A 27491-nucleotide genomic window follows, 5' to 3' on the forward strand; every position below is an offset into this window, starting at 1 on the left:
GCGATTTTTCAGGACATATTTTCTCAGGCGGTCAAACCTGAGGCGGAGAACGCTGAAGGAAAACAAGTGGAAACTAAAGTCAAAACAAGATTAAAGTTACAGAGAATTTGGACTCCTAACAACAACCTGGAAGACCTGGCTGACCACCAAAACTGTCTCTAAACAGCACTTAAAGCTTCTCAAAGGAGAAAATCAAGATCCACTCTTCCTTCAGAACTTCAGTAAAAGCTTAACCGACTTCTAAGACTGAACTTTGGAGGTGTGGTTGCAGATTTCTCAGAGGAACTGAAAGGTAAAGAGTGGACACACTAAATACTGAAACATCTAATATATTTTGTTGTTGAGGCTTATGATAGCTTTCTGTTAAATATATCTTTTTTTTTTTTACTAGAAATTCACTAAATAATTAGGGGTGAGCAGTATTGCAAATATTATTATATTATAATACCTTTAAGCCATTTTCATGATACTATGCCTCATGATGTCTAGTTTTTCTGAGATGTAATACTTTGGAACAAACAAAATAGAACCTGTAGTGCCACATGGTAAAAAACTATAATAATTAAAATGACTTTATTCAATGCTTTACAATCTGCAGTGCACTAAATTGATTTAAAAAAGTATGTTCACTTTGTAATAAAACAAGTAGTACTGAAGAATATCCATAATATACTCAGAAAAGCGTATTGTGACATGATATCACATTGCCCACCCCTACCTTTTTTGCTCTATCCCTAGATGTTGCAAATTAGGCTGGAGGCCAAATGAAGACAGCATGGGGGTCCATGAGGAGCAGTTTGAGAATCACTGGCTTACATTACCAGAATGAGTCAATTCATACAGTCAGTTGACTCAATTCAAACAGATGCTCTATGTAGCTACACTGTTTTGATCATTAGAGCTATACCAGAAGTGCTAGTCACATAGAACTCTGGCACTGGATTGAAGCAATCAAAGCTAACAGACCTGCACATATACATCTTTTCCCTCTCTGTGGAGCCGGAGTCGGTGAAGTTCTCCATCTGCCAGGTTGGTGAGCACAGGGCTGAACACACTGGGTCTCCGCTCTTTATGGAGCCGGTACCAAATCTGCAGACTCCCTAAAGGAGGGAATCAACAGCATATTAAATCCTAAGTGTCCAAGTACATTTCACAGAGTAAAGTGTTACAATTACAAAGCAGGTCTCCAGCAGTAATATTTTGTCCAATCGGTTCTCCCTTTTAGCAGAAAGAAAGATGCAGTTCTGTTGACATAAAGGTTTATGGACCTTTATCGGAACCAGAGGAGTACAAGAGGAGATTTTCTGATTTTAATTCAGTAAAAATGTATGAGTTTTCCATGACTGATCTGCCATAAATAATCCAAAAGCTTTGTCTTATCATTTCTAAAAGTGAAATATGAGAAATATATATATATATATATATATATATATATATATATATATATATATATATATATATATATATAACTATTCAACTATTCATAATAAACTATGTTGAGTTTTGTAATAGAATTAGCAAATATAATATATTTTTCCAAAAAAGAACAATTTTCAGTCAATACTTAGCTTTCCAAGGAGCCTCATCAGCCAATATCACAATGTCACTGATAAATAAATAATTATAAAAAAAGAATCAGAAAACTTTTCTTCTTGCTATGATCTTCAGGAAATGTGGATAACTCAGCTTTTTGTTATAAATATAGAACTTGTGGAATATGTGTTTAATCAATTGGATTGAGTGAATGCTGAAGGACACAAAGGAAATATACTCAAGCGTAAGAACACAAGAGGGAATGTGTTATCATGAAATAACATCACAGCCGTGATGTTACAGCAATAAAACACAACCTTGAGTGAATAAACTGGCCGTGAACGCGGCGTTTAATATGTTTTACTGTTCAGTTCCTTCCTCCAAAGTATAGTTCCTTAACGAGCAGCTTGTTGCTACGTCAGAGTAACGAGCTCCGCCCACTCGCTGCACAGCTGGCAGCTCCTTACCCTAAATTCCCAAACGGTCATCACCACTGAGCAGCTTTGTTTTGGGCTCTGAAGATCAGACACGTTTGGTGAATGGTATTGGGTTCATTTCTGGCTGATTCCAGGTTGTTTAGGTTCTTCTGTCACAGCTGCTGACTTGAAAGCTGCTCAGCGGTGATGACAGTTTGGGAATTTTGTGTAGTCTTGTCTTCAGAGTCTGACCAAATTGACTGTAGGTCACATGTGATCTTAAAAGCATCCATTTTCTGTTTGTGCGCAAGGTAAAAAATAAAAACCTTCAAATGTCCTGAGCATCTCGTACAGCTGTCAAACTCCTCGCTTAGTGGAGTGATACAGTGTTTGTGAAAAACCCTGTGATGTTTGGCGAAATACCAATCAGCTTGCGAGGCCGGAACTAACTGTTGTATAAATTGTCACAAACTGTAATGGATTCACACTTTAATGCAAAAGATTTTTAAATGACTGTATTTCAAAGTAAGTGTAGTTCAAATGGACTGGTGCTCCCAAAATTGCTGTTTTCTAGGTGCTGCGGATAGATTTTTATAAAAGTTTTGAGTTATTTCTCTGAAACATGCACACTGATTGTTGTGAAGGACTTTTAAAATGTCTTTGAACTTTACATACATATATGAGAGGTATACATATGGCACCCCATTCATCCATCATCTGTACAACAAAAATTGTTGCTATGTTTTTGCCATTTCTTTACATTGAACAAACAGAAAATGTGAACATGTTACAGAATGTAAAATGAAACTAATGCATTGTTTATTCTGTACAAATGTTCATACATTTAAATATTGCTGTTGTCGGAACAATGAGAACTTTACAGGAGAAGGAAAAACATACTCTGATTTTAATGTAAGTCAATGGAACCAGATTTTTTTCCAATGTCATTTTGGGCCATTTCTTTTGGTCTATTCATCATGAAATGTATACACAAACAGAATTCAGCAACTGGTCAAAGGCTTCTATTATAAGATTACTTTGAGTCAATGTGGTTTTTGTTCTTATCTAACCACAGATGTGTGCATTGAAATGTTTGTGATAATCAGTTTATGCTCCAGATGTGGTAGATTTGGTTGAAAAATATAGTATAGTTTTAGTGACCATTTAAAGCTATAAATGGTGCAAACATCATCAGTTTTGGTGCTGATGCCAGATGTGAAATTGAATGATTCTTTTATTTCCTCACAGCATGTCTGTGGTAATTATTTTTGGTATGTCAAGATGTTATTCATCTCTGTTGTAGCACCACGTCAGTGTTACTGCAGTGCTGAGCATGATCCACCACTTATATGGTACCTTCACTGTGTGTTCCATGGGGGTCCTGACCACTGAAGAACAGGGTAAAAGGGGGCTAACAAAGTATGCAGAGAAACAGATGGACTACAGTCTGTAACTGTAGAACTACAAAGTGCACCTATACAGTAAGTGGAGCTGATAAAATGCACAATGAGCGTAGAAACTAGGAGGTGGTCATAATGTTATGCCTGATCGGTGTATTATGAATATTTCTGTACCAAACCACTCTCCATAATGGATGAATGAACTTTATCCAATAGATCTCTTTTTACTTTATACTTTTTGTCTCAAAAAGAACAACCTTTGTTGATATTTTCTGACGATAAGCCTGGAACGCTACCCATCTGTGATGCATGGTTATCAAAACCACTGTTTTTCCCTAGAAGACTGAAATCAGAAGTCATCTGGGTTTTCTTTATTATGCTAACATATCCAAAGGCGTTTTACAAGAACTCTGCAGTGCGGCCTGGGAGAGGATTGCATAAGGTGATGAGACAAGGCGTTTATGTGTATATATAGCCTGTTCGATCGAGATCCTAGCAGCCCTTCTAAAAGATTTAGAAATATTAATTCCATCGCAGCCTGTAGTGCTTTGCCTGGTGCCGAATGTGTCAATATGCACTTCGGTGTCCCTCCCACATGCGTACGCCATGTAGGAGCTGAGAGACAAAAGGGCTTTGTATTATCAAGTGGAGCGGGGTCAATTTTGAAATTCCCTCTTAGCTTTAAAAAAGCACGTTGCGATGCGTTCAAGAGACTGCCTGACTGCGCTTGTGTGCCGAGGATTACAAGGGGATAGCACTCTCCTGCATGATCCTTCAATATTTACAAAGGCGTGAATCAGCCAAGTGATTGGATTTAGCACAAAAGAGCTTTGACTTCAGGGGAACTGAAGCGGTGTCCATCAGCTCTGTGTTTGCATAAATGTGTTTATGTGCTGCTTTATGCTATTTGTATGACAAAAAAGCCCAAAGAGATGCAACAAAATGAAGCATTTCCTTGAAAAACTGAAAAAGGCAAAAGATTCCTCTTGGCTACAGAGTTTGAGTTTATAATTAGGTCTAGATGGCATGACAACAATTAGCTGGATTAATATATAAGTGAACTGAAAACGCTCATAACACAGAATTGTAAAATCCTGAAGTGAGAGGCTGCACTAGTTTAAAAATGGAAGCAGAGAGTAGAAATCAAGAATATCTTCTAGGTTTAAGGTACGAAAGATCTGACAGGGAACCGATGCCACTGCTGCACTCAGTAAGTGCTGCTAAGTAAAAGTAAATAAGTAGACTTGACAAAGCCGATTTATTGATCTTCTTTATGGGTTCTAGAGCTTGCGGAGTACACTTCAGGGCTTCAAGCCATCCCAGTTCCCTTTTCCACTACTTCTGATGTAGAATCCCAATGTCTTTAGTGACAAAACACTGTAAACTCTGGTAAACCTTGAGAGTTTACTGTATTACTGATACTTTGGAGATGCTCACCTTATATTTAACTAGCAACAGAAACAGAAAGTAACCATGTTTAGCTACACAGGGATGCTGCCTGGCCTGAGCTTCCAGAGTCTGGGTAGCACAAGCGGGGCTGCACAGTCCAACCCCCAACCCGACATTTTGTTGGGCCCATTGCGCAGGGACGATATCCTAAAACAATTCAACAGTGAACTGGGCTGAGCTGCGGATCTTCACGTGGCCAGCCAGCACCCCTGGCTATGCAGTGAATTTTGGGTCATGTGTATAGGTCATAGCAAATGTTTCCTAAACCACACCAGCAAGGCTGCACCACCTTAACGAAGATATAAATGTGGCATGAGTGGGTTGAGAGAAGTTTTGGGGATGTATCTATGGAAAACATCTGGGTGACTATTGACCTGTAGTGTAAGCAACATTAGCTTTGTAGCTGCAGCTCTAAACTAAACAAGCAAAATATGGAAGCCAAACATGCCTTGGCTGGTTGATAACTGGGGTAATATGATGATATCTGGGGTAAATGGAAAACTGTGTACGTCTGATTGTAGATTTGTACTTTTTTACGCTATCCATGAGGTGCAAAACAAAAAAGTATTTTACAAATCCCACATGCCGTTAAGTAGTTTATTCCTTTTTTAATATAAGAAAATGAAAAGCTTTACTTGAGAAGCTACAAGTGGCAGACTATCCCTGGTCTACGGGGCTGTCAAATGTAAATATTAAAAGAAATTTCACTGACACTACAGGTACATTTTTATGTTAATGCTGTTTGCTATCCGGTGTCAACCAGAGGAGGACGGGTTCCCCTTTTGAGTCTTGGTTCCTCTCAAGGTTTCTTCCTCCTGCTCTTATGTAGTCTTTCCTTGCCACTGTCATCACTGCTGACGCTCATGGGGCCTCGGACCGAGATTTTCCCGTAAAACTGCTTTTACAACACCTGTTGTAAAAAGTGCTTTATAAATAAACTTTGACTTGACTTGATATGTGACCTGATGATTAACCAAAAACCCTAAATCATAGTTAAAATGTCAATGTAAACTCATGCAGTAGCTATTTTTTAGTGCTCTGTGTGACATCGTATTATGGAAGTACAGTACATTACTGTGGTAAAGTCATCAAAACACTATCAAAATAGCAAATAATCAATTCATTTACTTGCACACTCTGCCTGGCAGCATCTCCGACATCCAGTTACAGCTGTGTCAACAAGCTACTCTTCAAAGCACAGTTTCACTTCATTTTTGTGGAATTGTGCTTTTGAAAAGCAGACACTGCAGATACAAGTACCAAACATGTGTTACAGTGATTTTACCACATTTAACTGGTGGTTTAATTCACAATCCTGGAAATGCTGGCTATCCTGCACAATGGTAGTCAGTCAGACACAACTGAAAAGGCAGGATGTGACCTAATTCTGATCAGCCAGCTGGTTTCAACATCCCACCCAGAACAAATTCAATAGAGGAAACCCATAAGCACAAGAATCTCTCAAATGAAATGACCAACACTGCTCCTTGCTTGATGGTTAATGGCACATTCGTCCAAGACCCAATGACTACAAGCATAAACTAATTCAGGAAGGCAGCCCCTCATGAGACACAACTACAAAGTAAGAAAGGGTGTGTATTTTTATAAAGCTTAGTAGTTTAGTTTTTATGATGACAGCAGTTTTATGACAGGAAGAAAGTGTGTAATTCAAGAATATCAGCACAAAACATCTGACAGGGAATCAATACCACTGGTGCACTTAGTAATTCAATTGCAGTCCCCTCGGTTAAATAAATATAAGTGGAATTATTGATCTTCTTAATTGCTCTCACATCTTTCAAACTACAAGTTGGAGTTTGAAGCCAGATAGCAGACAATTCTTATGAACCGGTTTGGATGATTTCTTTAAATAAATATGCCACCAATACTTCCATTTTGTGATTTGAGTTTTCAGTAATGTGACCTGTTACTTTTGCATTTTGTTGCTGTCTTGAACCTAAAAGGACACAGGTGCCAAGACCTTCTGATGAAACTAATCAGCAACTGTCCCAAAGCTCCTGGTTACTTTTTTCCAGTCTTATTTCTTACATTAACTTCATCTTATTTCCTACACGCATTGCTTTTCATCCCTGTTTGCATTCATTGCTTTGGTTTGTTTTGCTTTTTCAAATTTCTGCTTGCAATTTCCAACCTACAATCACCAAACATGGATGGTAATTTAAGGCTATGCTAACTTACAGAAACTCATTTGCTGCCCATAAGCCCATCATCCCTCTTTTCATCTCTTTTCCCTGCTGACTACAGGCATTTTCTCACACTGTTCTTTCTCTTGGGGGAATTCACTGCTAGATCCGCCAAACTTTGGATAATGATTGAGACTATTTGCCGCAGCCGGCCTGCTGATTTTATGTGAGCTCTTTTATCTGTGCTTTTTCATGTCTTGAAAAATAATGTAGCATTTGTTGTGTTGAGGAAAATAGACCACGACCCCACCGATGGAAAGACAGTGCTGCCTTCCATCTCCTTGCACCCTACAAGCATAGCTCGACATGGTATTTCTGTAATAAATGTGTTTTAACCTCTTTCAGCACCGAGCAATTAAGCATCAGCAAAAAAGGGCAAAGTGTCTATTACATTAGATTTATATTTATATGTTGGGAAAAGCATAAAAACAAGCATAAAATGCTAGTATTACAAAACAAATGGACACTTGGCTATACGTAAAATGGAAAACGCAAGCTTCCGAGGGGCACTTGAACATAAATCACATTTGATGGGTTCAACTGTGCAGCTACGCTCATTTACTGAGAAACTCTTTTAACTGCATGGCTGTTCAAGCTGACATTTGGAATACTTAATGATTATACTGGAGTCTCCAGCATAAGCCAATGGCCTTGTGCCTTCAGTCTAATTAGTAAAAGAGACTATCAATATGGGAGTTATGAATATTTGATTGGTTAATCATTTCAATCTTGCTGTGCAGTTTTTGGGGTGAATATAATAATGCTCCAATCCCATTTGTCTTGTCTTGCATCTACTACAGTTACCATAAAATTTTGTGATAAAATCAGTGGTAAATTATTGCACTTATTAAAATGGTATAGTTGTTTTCTCAGCAGCCAGATGCTCTCGGATGTACCCTTACCGTTGCGGGCTAAGATGATAGCGACGTACTGCTGGGAGAAAGTGTTGATGGTGAGGAGCATTGCGGGACTCTGCGTCGTAAGGAAACTGAGGGCCATGTTGTCCCTGGACTTGCTGTACACGGAGGATGCAGAGGAAACCTGAGCTGTCCTGTTCTGCATGACGGAGAACGGCTCCTGGAAGGTGTAGGTCACCGACGAACCCTTCTCGAAGGACACGGATACCTCTGGGGAGGTAAACAGAAAACAGACTTGCTGTTATTCACTGTTCAATAACCACAAATGTTGGGCTAAATATGAGATCCCTCTAGGAGACCAACAGGGATGGGGAAAGGTTTAATACAGCCTGCTTAACATCATAAAAACAGCTCAGTTACACATTAGAAATATGCCCTGATTATTAGATAAGCCTATCTTGTAACTGCAGTCATTGGTCATTTTATCAGAAACACCTACCATTTAAGGTCATTTATAGGTTTACATTTACTGACTGTAGGCAAATCTGTTGTTGCACAATATAACCCATCATCATAACTTACAATATCACTTCTCTACCAAATCTGTCAGTGGAAAAGGACTGACATGGGACCTCCATTGACCAGATATCAGGAGAAAAAAAATACTGTAATAGTGTTGTAATATTTTGTAATATAGTGACAGACCAAATACTGATTTTCAATGTTGGTCAAATCTGAATATCTGTCTGATAATAATAATTTTTAAAGCTTTTTTGGGCACAACAGTGTTTCTGGGACACTGACCATAATAAACAAGCTACTCAGTATGTTCTCAAACAGCTCTTTCTGAGGTTCTGTGATTTAACTCTCCGCTATGTGAACGTATACACTACATAACGATCCGCACTGTACAGCATATTGTCAGATGGATGGGATGTGCACTGGATAACTTAACTTGACAGTGACGGTTTGAACTATGAACATGAACAGTTTGAACATGACAGGTCTTCAGTAGACATTAAATCAGATATAATCAAAAATATACTCAAGCCAGATTCTCTCTCACAGAATGAAACATATTAACTCTTAATAATTACTCGCAAAAAAACAAACAAACTGAAAGGGAGTTATTTTGTGTATGGAATATATTTCATTCCTGTAGCTGCAAGTAAATTCAAAGCTTATGGTTTGGTGTTACTAGAACTGCTACATGCAGTAAATGAAGAACGTGTCTGGTTCTTTTTTAACTCCTAGACAGACTGTCTACATGATTATAAAGGAAAGCCAGATTAGTAATAGACTCAGACAAAGAACGCTCAACAAAAGCAGTGTGGTGCAGCAGGGCTTCCTCATCTTATCCTCCCCGGCTTTGATCACTTCTCTGAAAGCTCTATCTGCATGCTGATGTCCATACCCTCACATGAGGTTGGTGAGAAAATGTGAGAAAAAAAAATCTAATTTCTGGACATGGTTCTCTGTTGCATAAGGTATTGTCAGCGATACAGTTGGAGCTTTGTTTCCTTTATCTCATAAAAATTTGCCCCCAGAGTAGTTAGCACACGTGCGTGCTTAGAATGAACTCCTTTACATCAAAGAAATAATACAAGGTGACTCACGATCTACAAACGGCCATGACACTGTAAAACTCTCAAAGTTTTATTGTCAAAACAAAATAAAATACAACTTATTTTGGTATATTTGTCACTTATCTGGGGGAAAAAAACAGATGGGGGGCTTGGGACAAGGTCATCTGTCTCTAGCAACCTGAAGTACACATTTAAGGGTCCCCATTGACCGCCTGCCATTTCTTTCTGTCTTCTTTTTATATTAACACTATTTTTGATCCAGCTGCCTTTTGTAATCAGTCATGACTTCATTCAAAGGCTAAGAAGAGAACATCCCCCCTGCAATGAGTGTGGATAAACAAAACCAATCATTTTAGACATGTAACTCCCTAACAGACAGGCCCAAAGTTTTATTACACACTTCTATAACCTGAGAATAGCTCAACCAGTGTGCACTGAAGCCCCTGAAGTTCCTGAAAAATAAGCCTTTGCATGTAATAAGCCTGGCATGTTAAGGGGTTAAGATGAACCATGAATCACACTGCTTTACTGCTCTTCTATGATTGTGCTGTCTTGACAGATGCAAAAGAAAGAGGCTTTGTTTTCAAATTTCAGATGTCAACACCTTCAAAACCCCACTCATTGTGCAGGCCTGAAGATTGACATCGACATACATTGACAATAGTACCATCCTTAAAAAGATTAAAAAAAAATAAAAGAACTAGGCCATCAAATCACGGCACAATTTATTTTTCACTGCTCAAATTCTATACGTAAATACCTGATAAGCGGCATTGCATCGTAGTTTCATCACGCCTGAAAGGTGAGACTGGAGGCGAGTGTTAGTCAATAGCAGCCTATGTTAATTATTATATTACAGTGTTTACAACCTTGTAAAAGAGAAGCTCTGAATATTTCATCAGATTATTCTTGTGATGTTCATTATGGAAAAAGCACACAGAGCCGATGCTAAATGCTAGCTAATGAGCTGTGAGTGTGTCTGCTTCATGCTAACAAGCATCAGCAAAATACTTCATTTTCACTTTGTCTTGTTTTCATTTTGCTAGAAATTGTCTTTTTTTTGCCAATTATTTTATTATATTTTGAGACAAAGTGGCCTCGTACACAGGGTCATTTTGGTACACGTGAAGCCAAAAAGGTAGATTAATAACTGAGAAAATAATAGTTACTAATAACAGGAAAGAAATGCAGTAAGCAAACACATTGCTGGTATGACCGCTGTTTTCTTCCAGCTCCCCCGAGAGGTATACTTCAGAAAAAGCAAAGAAAAAACGGTCAATAACTTCCCACATCCTCCTCAGCGAACACACCTCTGCACATTGTAATGCACAATAACTGTTTATTTGCTGAGTTTAACATATCGGAAAAAATAAACCATGACATATAAAACGTGCTGTTACTTTTGCACAGAACCCAATTTCTGTCTTCTTTTTTTCCAATACGTTAAACTCAGCAAATGAACAGTGATCACTCATTAAAATATGTAGACATTTGTTCTGTGGAGGACGCTTTAACTTATTTTGTGGTTGTCGTCATTTGGACGGTGATCCAACAAACTGCAAATAAAAAATGAGCTGCAAAATGCAGAAAACACTTTCATCAAAATACATGGGTGCTGCATTTTACAAACGTGCTGCAAATTCATAGACGCTGAAAACTCAGAAAGCACTTTCATCAAAATGACAACACTGATGCTACATTTCAAAAACGTGCTGCAAATACAGAAACACATGCAACTTCAGAAACACTGATACGCCAGTTACAACACAATGGATATGTTTCTGAAGGACACTCAGAGGACGGAGCCATTCAGACTTTTACAGTCTGTTCAGCACAAAAATTGACAGGTAAAAGACTTTTATGTGAGTAAAACAGGCGATTGCTGTTATCACAGAATCTTAATGGGAATAGATGTAGAGTGTAAATGTTTTACCAGTAATGCCAGATGACTACCATAGTACAGCTACGACATGTCAGATAGCAAACTAGCCAGCCATGTTTACCATGAACTGGGGATGTAAGTGTCTGCGGTCTTTTCTACTTCACTATATCAGTGATTTTCCGTGATAGATATTCCATCCCCTTCTGCTTCCGTTGTGTTATGACTTGCTTTGCAGCTTTTCTGAAGTTGCATGTGCTTCTGTATTTGCAGCATGTTTATGAAATGTAGCATCAGTGTTGTCATTTTGATGAAAGTGTTTTCTGCGTTTAGCTCGTTTTATTTGTAGTTTGTTGGGTCTTCTCGACCACCGAACATTTGACCAGGGGCACACAAACTTTTGCATACACTGTTAGAAATAAACGTACTATGCAGGTACATGATTCATTCATCAAGGTACAAACAATGTAAGTGTACCCTCAAAGTTTTAAGGTCCAGTCATGTACCTTACATGAGTTTTTCCCAGTGGAAAAGTAGACATTTGTACCTTTTCATAATCAAATGTTTTAAATCAGAACAATAAAATAAAAGTCCTGGAGACCAGACAGGGAGTGTGGAGTCAGTACAATTTAGAAAATATAATGTCAATGGATTGTGGTACAGTTATGTTCCCTGACTAAAGATACTGGGATGTACCCCTGAGTGTACCACCACAGTGACAAGAGGGGTACTGCCCAGTGACAGTGTTGTACCTTTTTTTCTGAGAGTGTAGAATTGTAGTTGTATCTTGCTAAGTTTCAAAATATACCATGAATACAGAGGCCACTTACATATATCAGTCATAAAGGCATAGTAAGGAAGGCAGCCTGTTTAGGCTTTAAAGAGAGGTTGGAAATGGTCATGCAAAATGATCTCTGTGTGCCTTGGGACAAAAAAACTGAAAAATGTATTTAAAAAATGGCTTAAACCTGACAAAAAAGTAGCTGTACCTTCCTTGCAGGAGGGTCCCCCGTAGGCGGAGTGAGTGCAGTCGCATACGTAGCCGCTGCTCTTCTCAATGCATTTGCCACGGTTGTGGCAGAAGCCGGCAGAGCTGCTGCAGTGACCTGGGCAGCCCGAGCTCACCCCAGGGGTCATCTTGGCCCGCTCGTCTAGGTCAAAGCTGACGCCGTTCACATCAAGCGCTCGGATGCAGCCGAGGAAACCCCTCTGTCTGGTAGCTGTTCCTCCTTAAGAAAGGAAGAACTGTGTCAACTGGTGGACTGAAGTCAGTCAAAGACAGCCAAACTCTCTGTGATCTGTTATGTTGTGTTTTTTTCTGTTTTTCATGGTCTACCACACCTGACCAATTCATCAAGTAACTGTCAAAGCCTGCAAAAGCACCAGGAGTGTCGGAGCAGAAAGAGTCTAATTTTCCCAACTTTTGCCACTGATTGCAGTGGTGGATGTTTTTAGGAAGCCATGGATGCCAAACAACTTGTTATTGAATCCAAGTGTTATTCTACAAAAATAGAGGAGTGCAGAGCATCTTCCTACCTGTTCCCACCTTAAAGAAACACTCTACACTACTGGAACGCTCCTCTGGTGATTATTCATTTTGGCCGACATCGCTATGAGGTGCGAACTGCAAACATGTGCATCAGGCCTTATTTGGGATGGGACCAAAATTTTAGGCCTGATTAAAGCTCCACTGGTGACTAGCAAGCACTTAGCTTTATAAATTACATTGCAGGCGAGTGCCTCATTAAATAAGTTAAAAGTATTCATTGTTCAGTGGCTTTAATGCCTTTAAGGGCCTTAATTATCAAAATGATCAAATTTGAGTGAATATGAACTGCAGCCATAATTATAACACTAAATCTCAAAAATTCATCTAAAACTCTTGTAAACCTTTTACCACCTTTGAAAGATAAAACAGATAAAAACAAAACAAAAAACAAAACCTTAGCGTGGTACCTACATAAACATGATCATATTTTGTTGTTTATATTTGCATGCATTTTTCAAGATAGCAAGGTCACAGAGATAAAGAACAATAAGAACGCTAGTTCTGGAAAATATATTTTGTATAGAGTGTTTGAAAGAAAGTCCTTGCAGGGTCTTTTAATTTGATGTTAGCTGTAAGCACCTTGTTAAAAGTGCATGAGAACTGCAATTAAATATTTCATATGCTGAAAACATTCAAATATTTTATAAATGAGCTCATCAAGCCTATGCATAATAATGAAATAATTATTCATGAACTTTTTTTTCCCATTCTACTGTATAACTCTCTAGATATGCATCTGTGTTTATAACAAAGAACCAATAATTTACACATTAATGTATTAGATCTCTAAAGTTCAAGACCATCCGTCATTTCATTTAATTCACAATCAAAATGGCCATTAAGAACAAGTTAGTCATTTTTCAGGCGATTGTACTGAGGAGATTAGATATCAGATCCACTTGCATAAGAAAGGAGAAAGTCAAAACTAGAGTTCTAACTAGGTTCCTAACAACCACCTGCAACACCTGCTGGACCACCAAAACTGTTCCTATCAGGTAAAAACCACTTAAAGCTTTCATCTTTGAGAGAGAGGAGAAAATCAAGCCGCTGCAGATCTGAAAACATCCACAGGTGCTTCTGTCCATCCTTCCACTGTGAGAAGACAAGTCGGCACTACGGGTCTGAAAGGATGTGTAGCTGTTCAAGAAGCTCTTACTGAGAAAAGGAAACATATCAAGTAAAGAAGCTGCTTGTGTTCTCAAGACAATGGACTGACCACCCCAGAGTCCAGACCTTAATATCACTGAATGTGTTTATTTGGATGGTGAGAAGCAGAAAATGCGAAACCAACTTCTAAGACTGAACTTTGGATGTGTGGCTGCAGATATCTCATGTTATTTTCTGTCTAATATGTTTACTGCTTTTTACTGACTCTGAAAAATGAATACATTGTTCCCTTTTGTTTGTTCTAATGGGGACTTAAATGAATGAAATGTGGATTTTTGCACAGTTCTGTATATAATATAATATTTTCACTATAATGGCAATATTTTAAATTTGAGGACAAATAAAAATTTACATGAATAATTCACAGCATTAGTCTATGTCTCTCACCCACAAACAGTTGGCTGTTCAGCTGCAGGCGTAGGTGTCCGTCAGCTGGAGCATCCAGGTAGCGCAGGGGCAGCTGGTCCACCTGCAGCGACGCCTCCTTCACGTTCCGCTCGGCACGAACCCAGTGCCACTGCCTGTCATTCAGAGGCACGGGGGACTTGACAGCTAAGACCACCGGCCCATCGCCCGCATTAAAGGAGAATGTCACGGAGGAAGGAGCTGAAGGAGAAGCACAAGGACAGAAAGCCATGAGTAAAACCACCTTTTGAAATGAAAGAGCATTTAACTCGTAGATGCCACAGTTACCGCCAGTCATACCTGAAGTGTGGTGTCATTTTCTGCTAATTATTTGTCATTCGTTGGTCTTTGAAACAAGAGGAGAACTCCTGTGAAAAGTGTGTATTTTAACTGTAATAAATATCAGATATGTGTTTTTTTTGTCAGTTGTACAGGAGTTTTTGAAATGAAAAAGCTGCAGCTTATTTTATCTCAGCTCGGCCGTCTTTGTGGAGAGGTATAAATTGTTTTCACCCTCATTTTTTCTCACAAAATTTTTCATTTCACTGATTTTTCATCAGAGCTAAGTTTTATTACACACTTCTGTAACTTAAGAACAGCTCAACCATTTTGCACTGCAGTCGCTGTATTTACTGAATAATAAGTCTTAGTTTGCATTAAGCCTGGGATTTTCATTTTTAATCTGAAGTGCTAGTATGGCTGAAAGATTTGGGCAAATATATCTGATTGAAATTTTTCTCATATTGTGGCAAATATTTGAGCTTCATTGTTTGAATGTGTTTTTTTTTTGTTTGCTTTTTTTGTCGTTTTTAGGGAATTGAACGTTAAATGAAGTGCACCAGGCTGCTAGTTAATTCAGGTTGTGTTGAGGGTGATTAGTTGCTTTTGATTGGTCTTTCTGGTGCCCACTTAAAACCTACAGTATAAAAACAATGGTGTTGCTAATGTAGGCTATAAATATTATAATGTTATTATAAAAGATTGCAGCTCTTGCCATTTAAAATTTGCACTCTTTTAAATTGCCCTGTAATACAAAAACAATTGGCTGTTGTCAGAACAAAACCTCGTATCTCCAAAATGGTAACTTTACAGAAGTCTCACGATTTGTTCCTCCCAGTCCTGTCCATGTGTTTGTATTGTCTTTTGGTCTTCCACGTGCATTTGTTGTGTTTATCCTCCCAGTTTGGCCCCCTTGTTTTCAGACCCTGCCCCTGATTGTTCCCACCTGTGTTTCAACCTGTGTCCTGTTATCCCTTGTTAGCCCTCTTGTATTTAAGCCCTGTGTTTGCCCCTTGTGGTTGTTGGTCTTTGTGCTGTATGTATTGTATGTTCTGTTCGAAGTGTATTGTTTGGATCCTGTGTTGTAGTCTGTTTCGCTGTTTGTTATGTCTGTTCCCCGATCTGTTCGCCGATCTGTTCATGTTGGCTCCTTGACCCTGGACTGTCTAGACCCTGATTTTGGATTTGCCCATAATAAATCCTGCTTTTCTCAGCATGTGCATCCATCTCCACATCGCTCCTCGTTACAAGGAGAAGGAAAAAAGCCAATGGGACCAGTTTTTCCAAGTAATTTTAGGCTGTTTCTTTTGGTCCATTCATTATGAAATTTGCAAACAGTGTAAAGGGAAACAGGCATTTTCACACGATCTCAAGAACTGAAAAATGTCAGAAATGGACATACAAGGTTTTGTTCCAAAGACAGTGATTTAATCTTTTAGCTCTACTTGCTTGCACTTCTGTACAGCTTGTAAAATCCATGGGACAGCACACTTAGCTGTATTCATGAGATACTACTGGGAAAAAAAAATCTGATATATCTGATAGGATAATTTTCACTTGCAGAATATAACAAGCATGATGATTAATTCAAATAAAAATGAACTTTTTTATTTTCTTGGAAATAATTTGGTGCAGAAGATCCTAAGGGGTCCCACCATAACAATGTAATTACTTTAAAATCGTGAAGTGTGTATATATATATATATATATATATATAATGACAGTGACATCTTTACATGTCTAAGGCTTAAGCAAGTGATGCAGGTACTGCAGGGCAACCTGACTACAGTGGGCACTGTTAACAAACTATGATTAACCCAGATAGACTGGTGCAGTGGTGACTCTACACCTTGCAACAAACTGATGGGTTTCCAGAAGTTGAAATTTCAACACCACATCTGGTTTTATATCGTACGCTTGCATTGTCTCGTTGTGTGCGCACTGCTTGAAGGAAGCCAGCTGTATTGACTTCTTTAGAATTCAAAACCTTGTAAGGAACGCCGTGATCTGTAGATATGGCCGTGTTATCTCTCCTAGTGCTGGCAGAGCAGACAGGCTGATAGCACAATTCTCCAAATTAGGAGATATGCTGAAGTGAGTCGCTGGATTTGTACGGTTGATAAAATAATCTTCTTGTTTATCTTGACACTGTGTCACTCTGTGACATGCTTAGAAATAAATCAAGTCACACCCTGCTCTGTGGCACATGAATCAAGTCCTCGGCAACCTGAATCAAAACATCAGCTAATTAGGAAGCCCTTAACGAGTTGAATTGGGCACGTCGAACCAGGCTAAAGCAATGTCTTGGATGCATCCTGAACAGCATTATACCATAGAGTTACCTTATTAGGTGTTTTATGCATTATTGATGAATGCGCAATGAGCGGACCCACGAAAGTAGGCTGAGGAGACACACTCACAGCTTAGTTCCACTATGATGAAGTCTTGGAGCCCCAGATTTTCGAGGAAGACCCCAGAGGGGGAGCCAGTTTTGAAGTAGAAGGAGATGTCAAAGGAGAACTCAATCTGGAAAGCAGGGAAGTGCAGATACGATGCTTCCTCATAAAAAGACGCCGCGTTCCACAGAGACTCTGGAGGATAAAGAGGAATTCTCAGAGGACATCGGAGATCTCTCAGATATCTATCCCTCATGGCTGGATTCTAATTAGGCACAGCAGATTAGACGTCTAGTCATGCGGTTTATGTCCAAAGAAATGGAGGATAAAAGACCACCTACTGTCACCGGAGCATTCCAAAGGTCCGACGCTATACACAGCCTCAGAATTCAGGCGACTCGTGTCTCCTATAGCTATCCCACTCACGGGCAAGTCCTCTTTATAGGACAGGAAGCCAGTATCATTCTCCCTGTGAGCAACAAAAAACACAATAACAAACTTTGTGATATGGCAGTAGTGCAGCAATCTTAAAACAATACAACAGATGAACAGTTGAATTCATGTATAATACATTTCTAAACAGATCAAATGGAGGGGTTTGTAGTGGACATTGCAAAATATTTATAGTCTTGAATTTTTTGTACAGTACTGTGCAAAAGTCAGAGAGCACCATCTATTTATTTCATTTTCTTCTGAAAACATTTCTCTTTACTATTTAAGAGAACCTTCAGCAAATCTTCGCAAACACATTCAGTGATGTTGAGGTCTGGACTCTGGGGCGGTCAGTCCATTGTTCTGAGAACACCAGCAGCTTCTTTGTTTGATGTGTCTGTTTCCTTTTCTCAGTAAGAGCTTCTTGAACAGCTACACATCCTTTCAGACTCATAGCGCTGAATTGTCTTCTCTTATTGGACGGATGGACAGAACCACCTGCGGATGTCTCCTTCCTTATGCACGTGGATTATCTTATATCTAATCTCCTCAGAAATATCTTCTGAAATATGAATATCTTATATTTATTAGCGGTCTTAACCAGTCAGTTAAATACATCAAGAGTTGTCTCTGACTTTTGCACAGCACTGTATTAAATAAGTAGAATAAAATCCTATTAATTTAACTTTTTATTTTCCTAAAAAAAGGTTCAGTGGATTGTAATAACAGAGGTACAGTTTTTTTAAAGAGCTACAGTGTGGAATCATGGAAAGTGTATACCATGAAACTAATAATACAGAGGAAAATTAACATTAACAGGCCTAATAAAAGTAATCATAATAATAAGACAAATAAGTAGAATTAACACAAGAGAAAATATAGCAACTAGATAGACTATAATAGCCATTTTGTGAACTGCATAGATGTATTAAAATACTGGTTGGCTTGACATGGCTATATTAACAACCATTGCCTTTAGTTAACAATCCCTGCAGAATCTTTTTCTAAGAGTGCATTTCCTTCTTCTGTAAAGTTGTGATATGAATCACATGGACAGTGTGCTAGAAAATGCACTGAGCTTCTTTTTCCTTTGTTACCATGAGTCTCTATCTGCGTCGCAGTTGCAGAAGTAATTCAAGTCGATGCAATTTTCCTCCAGACTGCAGGCACACTGCTGGACTCCGGGCAGGACGCCCCCCCAGTACGTCCTCCTCTCTCCGCTACGGTCCAGCCACCAGGACAAGGGGGCACCATCTGCAGCATAAAACACACAGAAGCAAGCGCTTTTTAAAAAAGTAAGCTCATGCTTAAACAAAGCTCTGTAACAGAGCTAGAGACTGAACTGTGGGCCAGACTGATTTTTACTAATCATTCTGGCCTACAGATGTGTCTCAATGTATACTGAGCAGCCCTGCACCCTTACGCCTACATATGTAGCTGTCTAGGTAGGTAGTATTATTAAATGGAAGCTTATAAGGTAGCTAGTTACAGAGAGATGAACTTTTCCTGCCCCTGCACACAACTATAATTTATTCAACTCACGCAGTTCGCAGATCAGAATCAGATTTCAATGTATTTTACTGGCCAAGCAGACTTCAAGACATCAGTGTTTATGGAAACAGACAACACACACTACAATCATGAAGCAAATGAATGAAATAGCCAGTACAAATGATGTAGTGACAAAACAGGCGTATCCTGAGGCAGTAAGTAGACAAAATGTCTAACAGGCGTAAATATGTAAGGATTCTATTGGTGAATGCATTAATGGTTGCTGGTGCACATACCAAAATACCAAAGGCTGTCACGATTACTCAAATACTCAATAAAAAAAATGAACTGATTAAAATTTCTCAGTGAATCAGTTTAGCTTGCAAATCTGAATGACAAACAGGGCATCCCCAGGCTACAATAAAGCCAGATTTGGCAGGCTATTGAGTCTCCACAAGGGGGAGCCCTCAGATCGCACTAAAAGGGAGGAAACCTACACCAGCATGATCTCACTAATGCATGTTTGTAGTTACGAATTACATGCATACAAAGTCAAAGGCTTCATTTAACTTGGTCTAATCTGATGATGACGGCAGATGGCTAAAAGCTTAACAGGCCACTTCAATTATAATCATTGAGACTTTACCAAGGCCAGCATACAATTTAAAGTGGAATAAATGAATTAATAGTGCATTATATTAAATTCACAGGTGCCCCACTAATGCATAAGTTCTCTCACTAGTCGTTTTTATAGTACGGAACGTCACCCGATGGACACATATTTTAATGCATTGTTTTTCATGTTTTATTTACATATGAAGCTTTTTTAAAGGCTTCCTTTTATATTTTTCAATAAAGTATTCTGAAATATTTGGGAAAAAAAATGAAATCTCAATTAATTACTTAAACAATTGCTAGATTATTTGATTACTAACATAATTGATAGTGACAGTCATGATTGCTGCTAAAAATGGAAAATACATCAATATGAAAGAAGAGTCCTGCTCAAAGCAGTTAATAATTGCACTGCTGCACATAGGGATAAGCTTTGTAAGCATCATCTTGATTTGGCTTTTACTGCCTGGAAGCATTTTCCAGAGGCCAATGTCTGCAACTTGTAGTGACCAGGGAGTATCATTAAGCAATATATGCAATGCTTCCATAAAATTAGGTGCATTAGAGGGCAGCATATTTATATACCTAGGAACTGAGACAGTTTTCATCTTAAGTTTGAACTACATGGTCAGTAAATGATTATACAGTTGTAAGCTTACAGATATTGAGACAGCCACTGAGAGCATCTTCTTATTTGGATCAAGGGGAATATGCTGCACTAGCCCAAGGCAACTTAAGACTGCATAAGGATTCTTACATACAGGTGCTACAGAAGGCAGGAGAAGAATGAAGGGAAGAGCACTGGAAGGAACCTTTAGTTCCTGTTTTAAAAGGTTGAAGCCCTTCTGCAGGTACATTACAATCACAATACCAACAGTCTGCATGAATATAGTCATGTTTGCAGAGTGAAGAAGAGAAATGACAATGTAAATTAATGTATTTATGAGTTGGTTGCATGAAATATGGGGACACTATACTGTGGATTAACTGTAGAATAAGAGTGATTTTAGCAGTTCAGGGTTTTAGGCATTAAGTGTGGTTATAGGTTTGCTCCACAGGTTTTTAAAACCAATTCTAATGATTTTTCATACAATGTTATGACCTTAACAAAGAAAATACAGTGACATTTCCAACATACAACCTGCACAGTTCCCACTCTTTTTAGGAAATCCAATTCCAGGACAGTTTTCATCCCTTATGTACAAAAGCTGCTGCTCATAAAAAAACATGGACACATATTTTAATGCATTGTTTTTCATGTTTTATTTACATATGAAGCTTTTTTAAAGGCTTCCTTTTATATTTTTCAATAAAGTATTCTGAAATATTTGAAAAAAAAAGATGAAATCTCAATTAATTACTTAAATAATTGCTAGATTATTCGATTACTAACATAATTGATAGTGACAGTCATGATTAACTGTAGAAGAAGAGTGATTTTAGCAGTTCAGGGTTTTAGGCATTAAGTGTGGTTATAGGTTTGCTCCACAGGTTTCTAAAACCAATTCTAATGATTTTTCATACAATTTTATGACCTTAACAAAGAAAATACAGTGACATTTCCAACATACAACACGTACAATTCCCACTCTTTTTAGGAAATCCAATTCCAGGACAGTTTTCATCACTTATGTACAAAAGCTGCTGCTCATAAAAAGCATGGACACAAAAAAATCTTCAAATGAGCTGCTAATACTCTTAAGGTCAATGTAAATTGGAATGCATTTTTATTCCTTAATAATCTTTCGCAGCAGCCATAAAACACAATTCCACTTGTTTTGAAGCTTCATCAGTTGATCTCTGCTTTTTTTCCTTCAGCAATGTTAACGGAATATATTTTGATAGGAATGTGTATGATTTTAAACAGGATGTGAGCTGGATTTTAGGTGAGAAAGCAAGTCAACAATTATAAAAGTGTTGTTATTGTGTTTAAATGCTGTTTGTTTGTTGCTTGAGCTGTACAGAATTGTTTGATATGAAGAAAGCTGTCGGCCACTGTCATGGCCATTAGGCGGCATGCAGAAAGAAGCATTCATACCTCATTCCCAAGTTAAATATTCAGGTGGGATGTGATTTAATCCACACCTCCAGCACCCGCTTTGGAGGCGGTGGATGAAATTCTGGTAATATAGAAGGCAAGGAGGAGGAAGAGGAGCTCGGATTGTATTAGTTAATATTCTTTTTCCTCAACTGTGGTGCACGGCAACATAATCAAATGCCAAAGGGTGTTTAGAGGTGGGGCAAAATGGTGAGTGGTGTTTAATATGACCTGGAACATGAACTTATAAGGTAAAATAGGTCTATTTTGCTTTTAGAAGTGAACGTTACATGCTCTGCTAGGCGTCTCCACACACTTTAACGTTCCAAACTACAACAGATATGAATGGACATACAAACTGGCCGCTAGAAATATACTAATACATTCAATCCTGGTGCTTTAATTACCCAACTTCACACTTTTCCAGGATTTTACTAATATTTAAAGACCTTTTCCCCCATTTTTTTCCAGGTGTTTTCCATGACTATAGAACTAGTTCATACATTTTCAGGTTCTCAAGTTTTCCAGGATGTGTGGGGACCCGGACAAACACTAATGTGGGAATGTACATTTTTATTTTTTATTTTCAAAAGGATGAATATATACTTTGAGATTGCACGATTCTTGTGTGACCTAAGAATAGCTCAACCAGTTTGCACTGAAGTCCCTGTACTTACTGAATAATAAGCCTTAGTATGTAATAAGCCTGGGATTTTAAGGGGTTTAAACCTATCTTATGACTTTTTAAAGACATTTTAAGGATCTGTGGGACCCCTGAGCCTATCACAATAAAGAACTTGCTTTTAGGAAGACCACTTTGACAGACTGTAACCATATTAAAGTAGATTTTTCAGTTGCTTTTATTCACTTGACTATTAAAATTAGATCATTGTTTACTGTACCCAGGCTGAGGATGCAGTAATGCGCTCTGGTCTTAGGATGTGTTCTTTTGATCTATTATTATTCCATATTTATATAATTCTGCTCCTTTTTCTAATTCCTGCAGAAAACTTCACTGATAAAATCTTAATTATTTAATTGTACCTTTGAGATCCAGACTGTGGATGAATGATAAATCTTTTAGCATCAACAGCAGAACTCAAATGGCATTTGTTTAACCATTATAGCTTAATGATATCTCCTTTTGATGTAAATTGAAACTCTCTTCTATAATATATAAATAATTGCTGGAGATTCAGTTGCCCCCTGGGGGAAAATGAGATTATTTACACTTCTAATGTAATTCAAAACATACATAATAAAAGCACGCAGTCAGATTTATGCCTTTTCTGTTCGTTCCGGCTTTCTGCAAAAGTCGAATTCGATAAGCTTCCAACTTATGCAATTATTAAGTTCGCACTCGTCGGGCATATAGCATCCAGGAAACAGTGAGTGATATCTATAATGATGGGATAATTTAAAGCTCCAAAGCCAAATGTTTGTAATAAAGTGCAGTAATCATGATGTGCTCTAATAAATCTTTGGACTCGGGCTCCATTAATGTCAAGTGGAATTTTATCAGGGCTGTAATTATTGGATGTCTGGGACAACTGCCAGATTAAAAATCAACGATGGATGTGGGCCATGAATATTCTCTAATTATCTTCCTAACGGACAGGCTCGGAGGTGTTTGCGTCTCTCGTTGCTGATGAAATGCAAAAGAATTGCAGGCAAGCGGTTTGATCTGTGCACATTGTCTCAGGCGGAGTTTAGAGCTGCAGACGAGCGGGCTTAGTGAGCTACGTTTTTTTAAAAATTGTAAACGTGGAATTGTGGCCTTTTTAATGGAGATTGGTCTGTCAGCCATAAGTGAGCAAGAAAGAGAGAGAACGTAGACTGTGAGAGACTGAGATAACACAATCCGCCTTCACTTATGAATGCAGAGAAGCACATGAGCTTAAGAAGGAGTTGCCAGGCCGACAGGCCACCCTGGAAGGTGAGAGACTGCGACTGATTTGCAGCGCTCCCGTCAATGTCAAACGCTCAGGGAGTTCAAAATGCACGCAATTCTTCTAGAAGTGGCAGCACTTCCACAGCTACTTATTAGTGCTGCTGCTTTACCCTGTCATTGTGCTGCTTGAGGTGTGAGGAAGGTCTGTTCAAGCGTTCATGCTTCCATTAATGCTGAGAAGTCTAGAGTTATGACTGTAGTTTTGCTATAATACTGAAATGTAGCTATGGAATTAGTCCACTGCATGGTCAGATATGTACTCAATGTCAAAACCACAAGGCAAAAACCTTAAACATGGGTAGAAATTTGCACTGGCCACTCACACCACTAAGCCAATGAATGCTGTGGCCACAAATACTTCATAACAGAAAAATCATATATACACTGTAGTTGCAATTAAACCTCTCATGCCTACAGTACACATCTGATTAGTTCTGTGTCTAACTGAACAGGTCTAACAAATAATTAACATACCTCAAATGCTTTTATAGATGAATTATATTTAAGTGTATAAGTAATATTTATGTTAAACATTGAAGAATGAAAGATTAATATTAAAAAAAAGTTATATTAACCCTTTAATAATGGATAACTATGGACTTAACAAACATTTACATATCGCAAAGGAGTAAGATAATAAATAACTACTTAATCATCTATAACTAGTAGTTTGTCATATTTGGAGAATTTATTACTGCATATGGTCCTTTTATATAATTACTCACAGTCATTAACAAAATATTAGTCTGTTGATGTTTATTAAGGCCTGTTACTATTAATTTTACTCAAGAAATGTTCATTTTTGAAATCATAATACTGTTTTTATTGGTGAACTCAAATGTGGGAGGACTGAAAAGTAAGAGTGTCTGAAGAACTACGCGTGAGAAAGCGCTCAGGTAAGATTACAGCGTTATTGTTATTGTGGTGATAACAGTGATAAGGTTTAACACAGTCCGCTTGGTACACGTGCCGCTCCTTGTTTTATGCTTGACTGCGTCTGGCAGGAGGAGTAAAGCACAGTGAGCTATTCCTGCACTCGCATAAAGAGCTTTATATAATACAAGGAAAATATGATGCAGAGTGCAGTGCAAATACAGCACAGTCTGATTGGTTTGATTGGAAAAGCATCTCTACATGCACCACCACAAGACAAAGCACATTAGAACCAATACAGAAGACAAGGGAGAAAAGAGAGAGAGAGAGAGAGAGAGAGAGAGAGAGAGACTGGTAGAAGATGAGAGGGGGGAAATGAGAGAGAAAGGGAAATCAATGTAGAGACAATGAGGAAAAAAGAAGAGAGAGAGAAAGCAGAGGAAAAGAGAGATAGAGAGGAAAGGACGAAAAGAAGGGGAAGATAGAGGAAGCTGAGAGAGATCGGCGAGAGTGGTGGAGCGGAGGAAAAAAGAAGGGTGAGAGAGATAGTGTGTGACAGAGAGAGGGAGGAAGAAAGAGCTTGAGAAAAGATGAGGAGTGAGCGAGATACAGGAGAAAAGGAAGAATAGAAGAAGGAAGAAGCGGTAGAGGACAAGAAGGGAAAATGAGAAAGAGTAGGGAAATTGAGGTAGAGACAAAGAGGAAAAATAAAGAGAGTGGGAGAAGAAGAGGTGGAAAAAAATAGAGAGGAAGGGGAAAAAGAAAAGGGACGGAGAGGAAGCTGAAGGAGAGACAGCGAAAGAGGGAAAAAGAAGAATGAGAGAGCTGAGAGGATGAAAGAAAGAGAGATTGAGAGAAGATGAGGAGGGTGAGAGAAACAAGAAGAAAAAAGTGAAAGAAAGAGGCTGGTAGAGGAAAAGAAGTGAAAATGAAAGAGAAAGAGAAAGGGAAATCGAGGTAGAGAAAAAGGAAAAAAGGAGAGAGAGAAGAAGAGGAGAGAGATAGAGAGGATGGGAGGAAAGCGAAAGAGAGACAGAGAGAGAGAGAGAGAGAGACAGAAGGGGAGGAAGAAAGACAAGAGAGAGCCTGAGAGAAGATTAGAAGGGAGAGATACAGAAGAAGAAGAAGAAGAAGAAGAAGGGGGGGACTGGTAAAGGAGAATGAAAGAGAAAGAGGAGGGATATTGATGAAGAGATAAAGAGGACAAAAAAGAGAAAGAAACGGAAGAAAGAAAAGAGACAGACTGAGAAAAGATCAGGAGGAAATTGGTAGAGCAGAAGAAGGAGACAGCGAAAGAGAAAAAGAGGAAGGCGAGAGACAGTGTGAAAGAGCGAGAAATAGAGAGAGAAAAAAAGGAAGAAAAAAGACAGATTTTGAGGAGATGAGGCGGGAGAGAAATACAGAAGAGGATGAAAAAGAGAAAGAGAGAGAGAGAGAGAGGCTGGCAGATGACAAGAGGGGAAAATGAGAGAGAAAATCAAGGTATAGACAAAAAGGAAAATAGACAGAGAGAGAGAGAGAGAGAGAGAGAGAGAGAGAGAGAGAAAGGAAGAGGAGAAAGAGAGAAGAAGGGAGAAAAAGAAGAGAGACAGACAAAGCTAAGAGAAAGGGAAGAGAGTGGGAGAGTGGAAGAATAGAGACAGTGAAACAGAGGAAAAAGGAGGGAGAGACGGGGGGGGGTCACATATCAAGTTAGAGAGATGGATTATGTGGCATTTCCAAAAAAAATGCAACTAATTATGTTTTGTTTGGAGTCCAGTGGACTGGAAGAGAGGAGAAAAGAACATTCCCTTAAATAGTGGGGGGAATAAAAATCTTGTTTATTGTCTGCAGTGACATGATATCTGCCTTGGAGGAATTAAGCTACATCCATTTTTCATAAATTAGGAACCTACACATGACTCTCCCCCAGCGCAGCCTGAACAGAGAAGAGAGAGAATCTCAACAGGCGTGTCTTACTGAACTCCCAGGGGGAGCGCAGGCAAACTTTGTTTAAAGGACAATGTGGATTATAGAATGCTGAGACGAAATACCAACCATGTAGCCTCACCACAGCGAGGTTTAATATGCTAGCATTACCATATCGGTTGTATAAAGTGTACTGCAGTTTTCCTTCATCATCTTCACAATATGTTTATGTAATAAAACAGGATTAATGATTATAACGCTACCCCTCAACCCCCACTCCATATTAAATGATATAACTTGGAGTAACTCTACATCGTTTGGTAATAAGAACTACTTCACTTCTCATTTTAAAAGTGGCTACCGCAAACAACTGCATTTGTGGGCTCCTGTTGGTGTGGGTTCACGACTGTTTCTTCTCTTTAAATGTGACTTGGATATAGCGCCCCCTTGTGGAGGAACTTCAGACTGCTAAACAGGCCCAGAAGAGTGAGTGAGTTCCAAAGTCCATGTAAAATAAGGGAATAAGGGAAACCATAAAGCACTATAATTTCATAATTTTACAGCTCATGTGAAGCATTGGGACAAATTAAGATGTATAGAAAATGCAATGTCCTCAGATGGTATGTAGCACTCGAAAGAGCCGATAGGGAACTGTAGTAGCTTAACAGCCTATTGATATCCTTTCAGAATGCATTGTTTTAACAGCAAAAAGGAATAAAGCATCTAATATTTAGCACGATGTTTAAAGTTATATTTGTCTTTTGCAACACAGAAATAACAGCATTCTGAAGCATTACAACAGAACAGCAGTGAAGTAAAGGTTATAATACAATTGAATTACTTCCAGCACAGCTTTGTGGGATGTGACAGTGATCAAAACAGACTTTGTGTTCCGTCTTAGAAAATGTATTTCTCTCTTTTATTGTCAATTAACTGATTATCTGGAACACTGACACAGGGTCATATATAACTGCAACTGGGAGTGACACGGCACATTCTGTTGCCTCACCTCCAATTCATTGTTGACATATATTGTGATGGCAAACAGCAGGGGATGATCTGA

At 38.6% G+C, this 27491-nt stretch overlaps 1 protein-coding gene across 3 annotated transcripts in view; it reads right to left on the reverse strand.

Moving 5' to 3' along the window:
• The window catches only part of cntnap5a (contactin associated protein family member 5a), a 164934-nt gene that overhangs the window by 3777 nt on the left and 133666 nt on the right, over positions 1-27491 (reverse strand). For all 3 annotated transcript variants that reach the window (XM_017695068.2, XM_017695066.2, XM_037539132.1), the window contains exons 14-20: positions 18650-18806; positions 17462-17589; positions 17145-17315; positions 14428-14646; positions 12314-12553; positions 7905-8129; positions 967-1100 (exon numbers count right to left, since the gene is read on the reverse strand). In XM_017695068.2, the coding sequence (XP_017550557.1) occupies positions 967-1100; positions 7905-8129; positions 12314-12553; positions 14428-14646; positions 17145-17315; positions 17462-17589; positions 18650-18806 (1274 nt within the window). The remainder of the gene's footprint in view (positions 1-966; positions 1101-7904; positions 8130-12313; positions 12554-14427; positions 14647-17144; positions 17316-17461; positions 17590-18649; positions 18807-27491) is intronic.

The sequence above is a fragment of the Pygocentrus nattereri genome, chromosome 6 (genome assembly GCF_015220715.1).
Source record: "Pygocentrus nattereri isolate fPygNat1 chromosome 6, fPygNat1.pri, whole genome shotgun sequence".
NCBI lineage: Eukaryota > Metazoa > Chordata > Actinopteri > Characiformes > Serrasalmidae > Pygocentrus > Pygocentrus nattereri.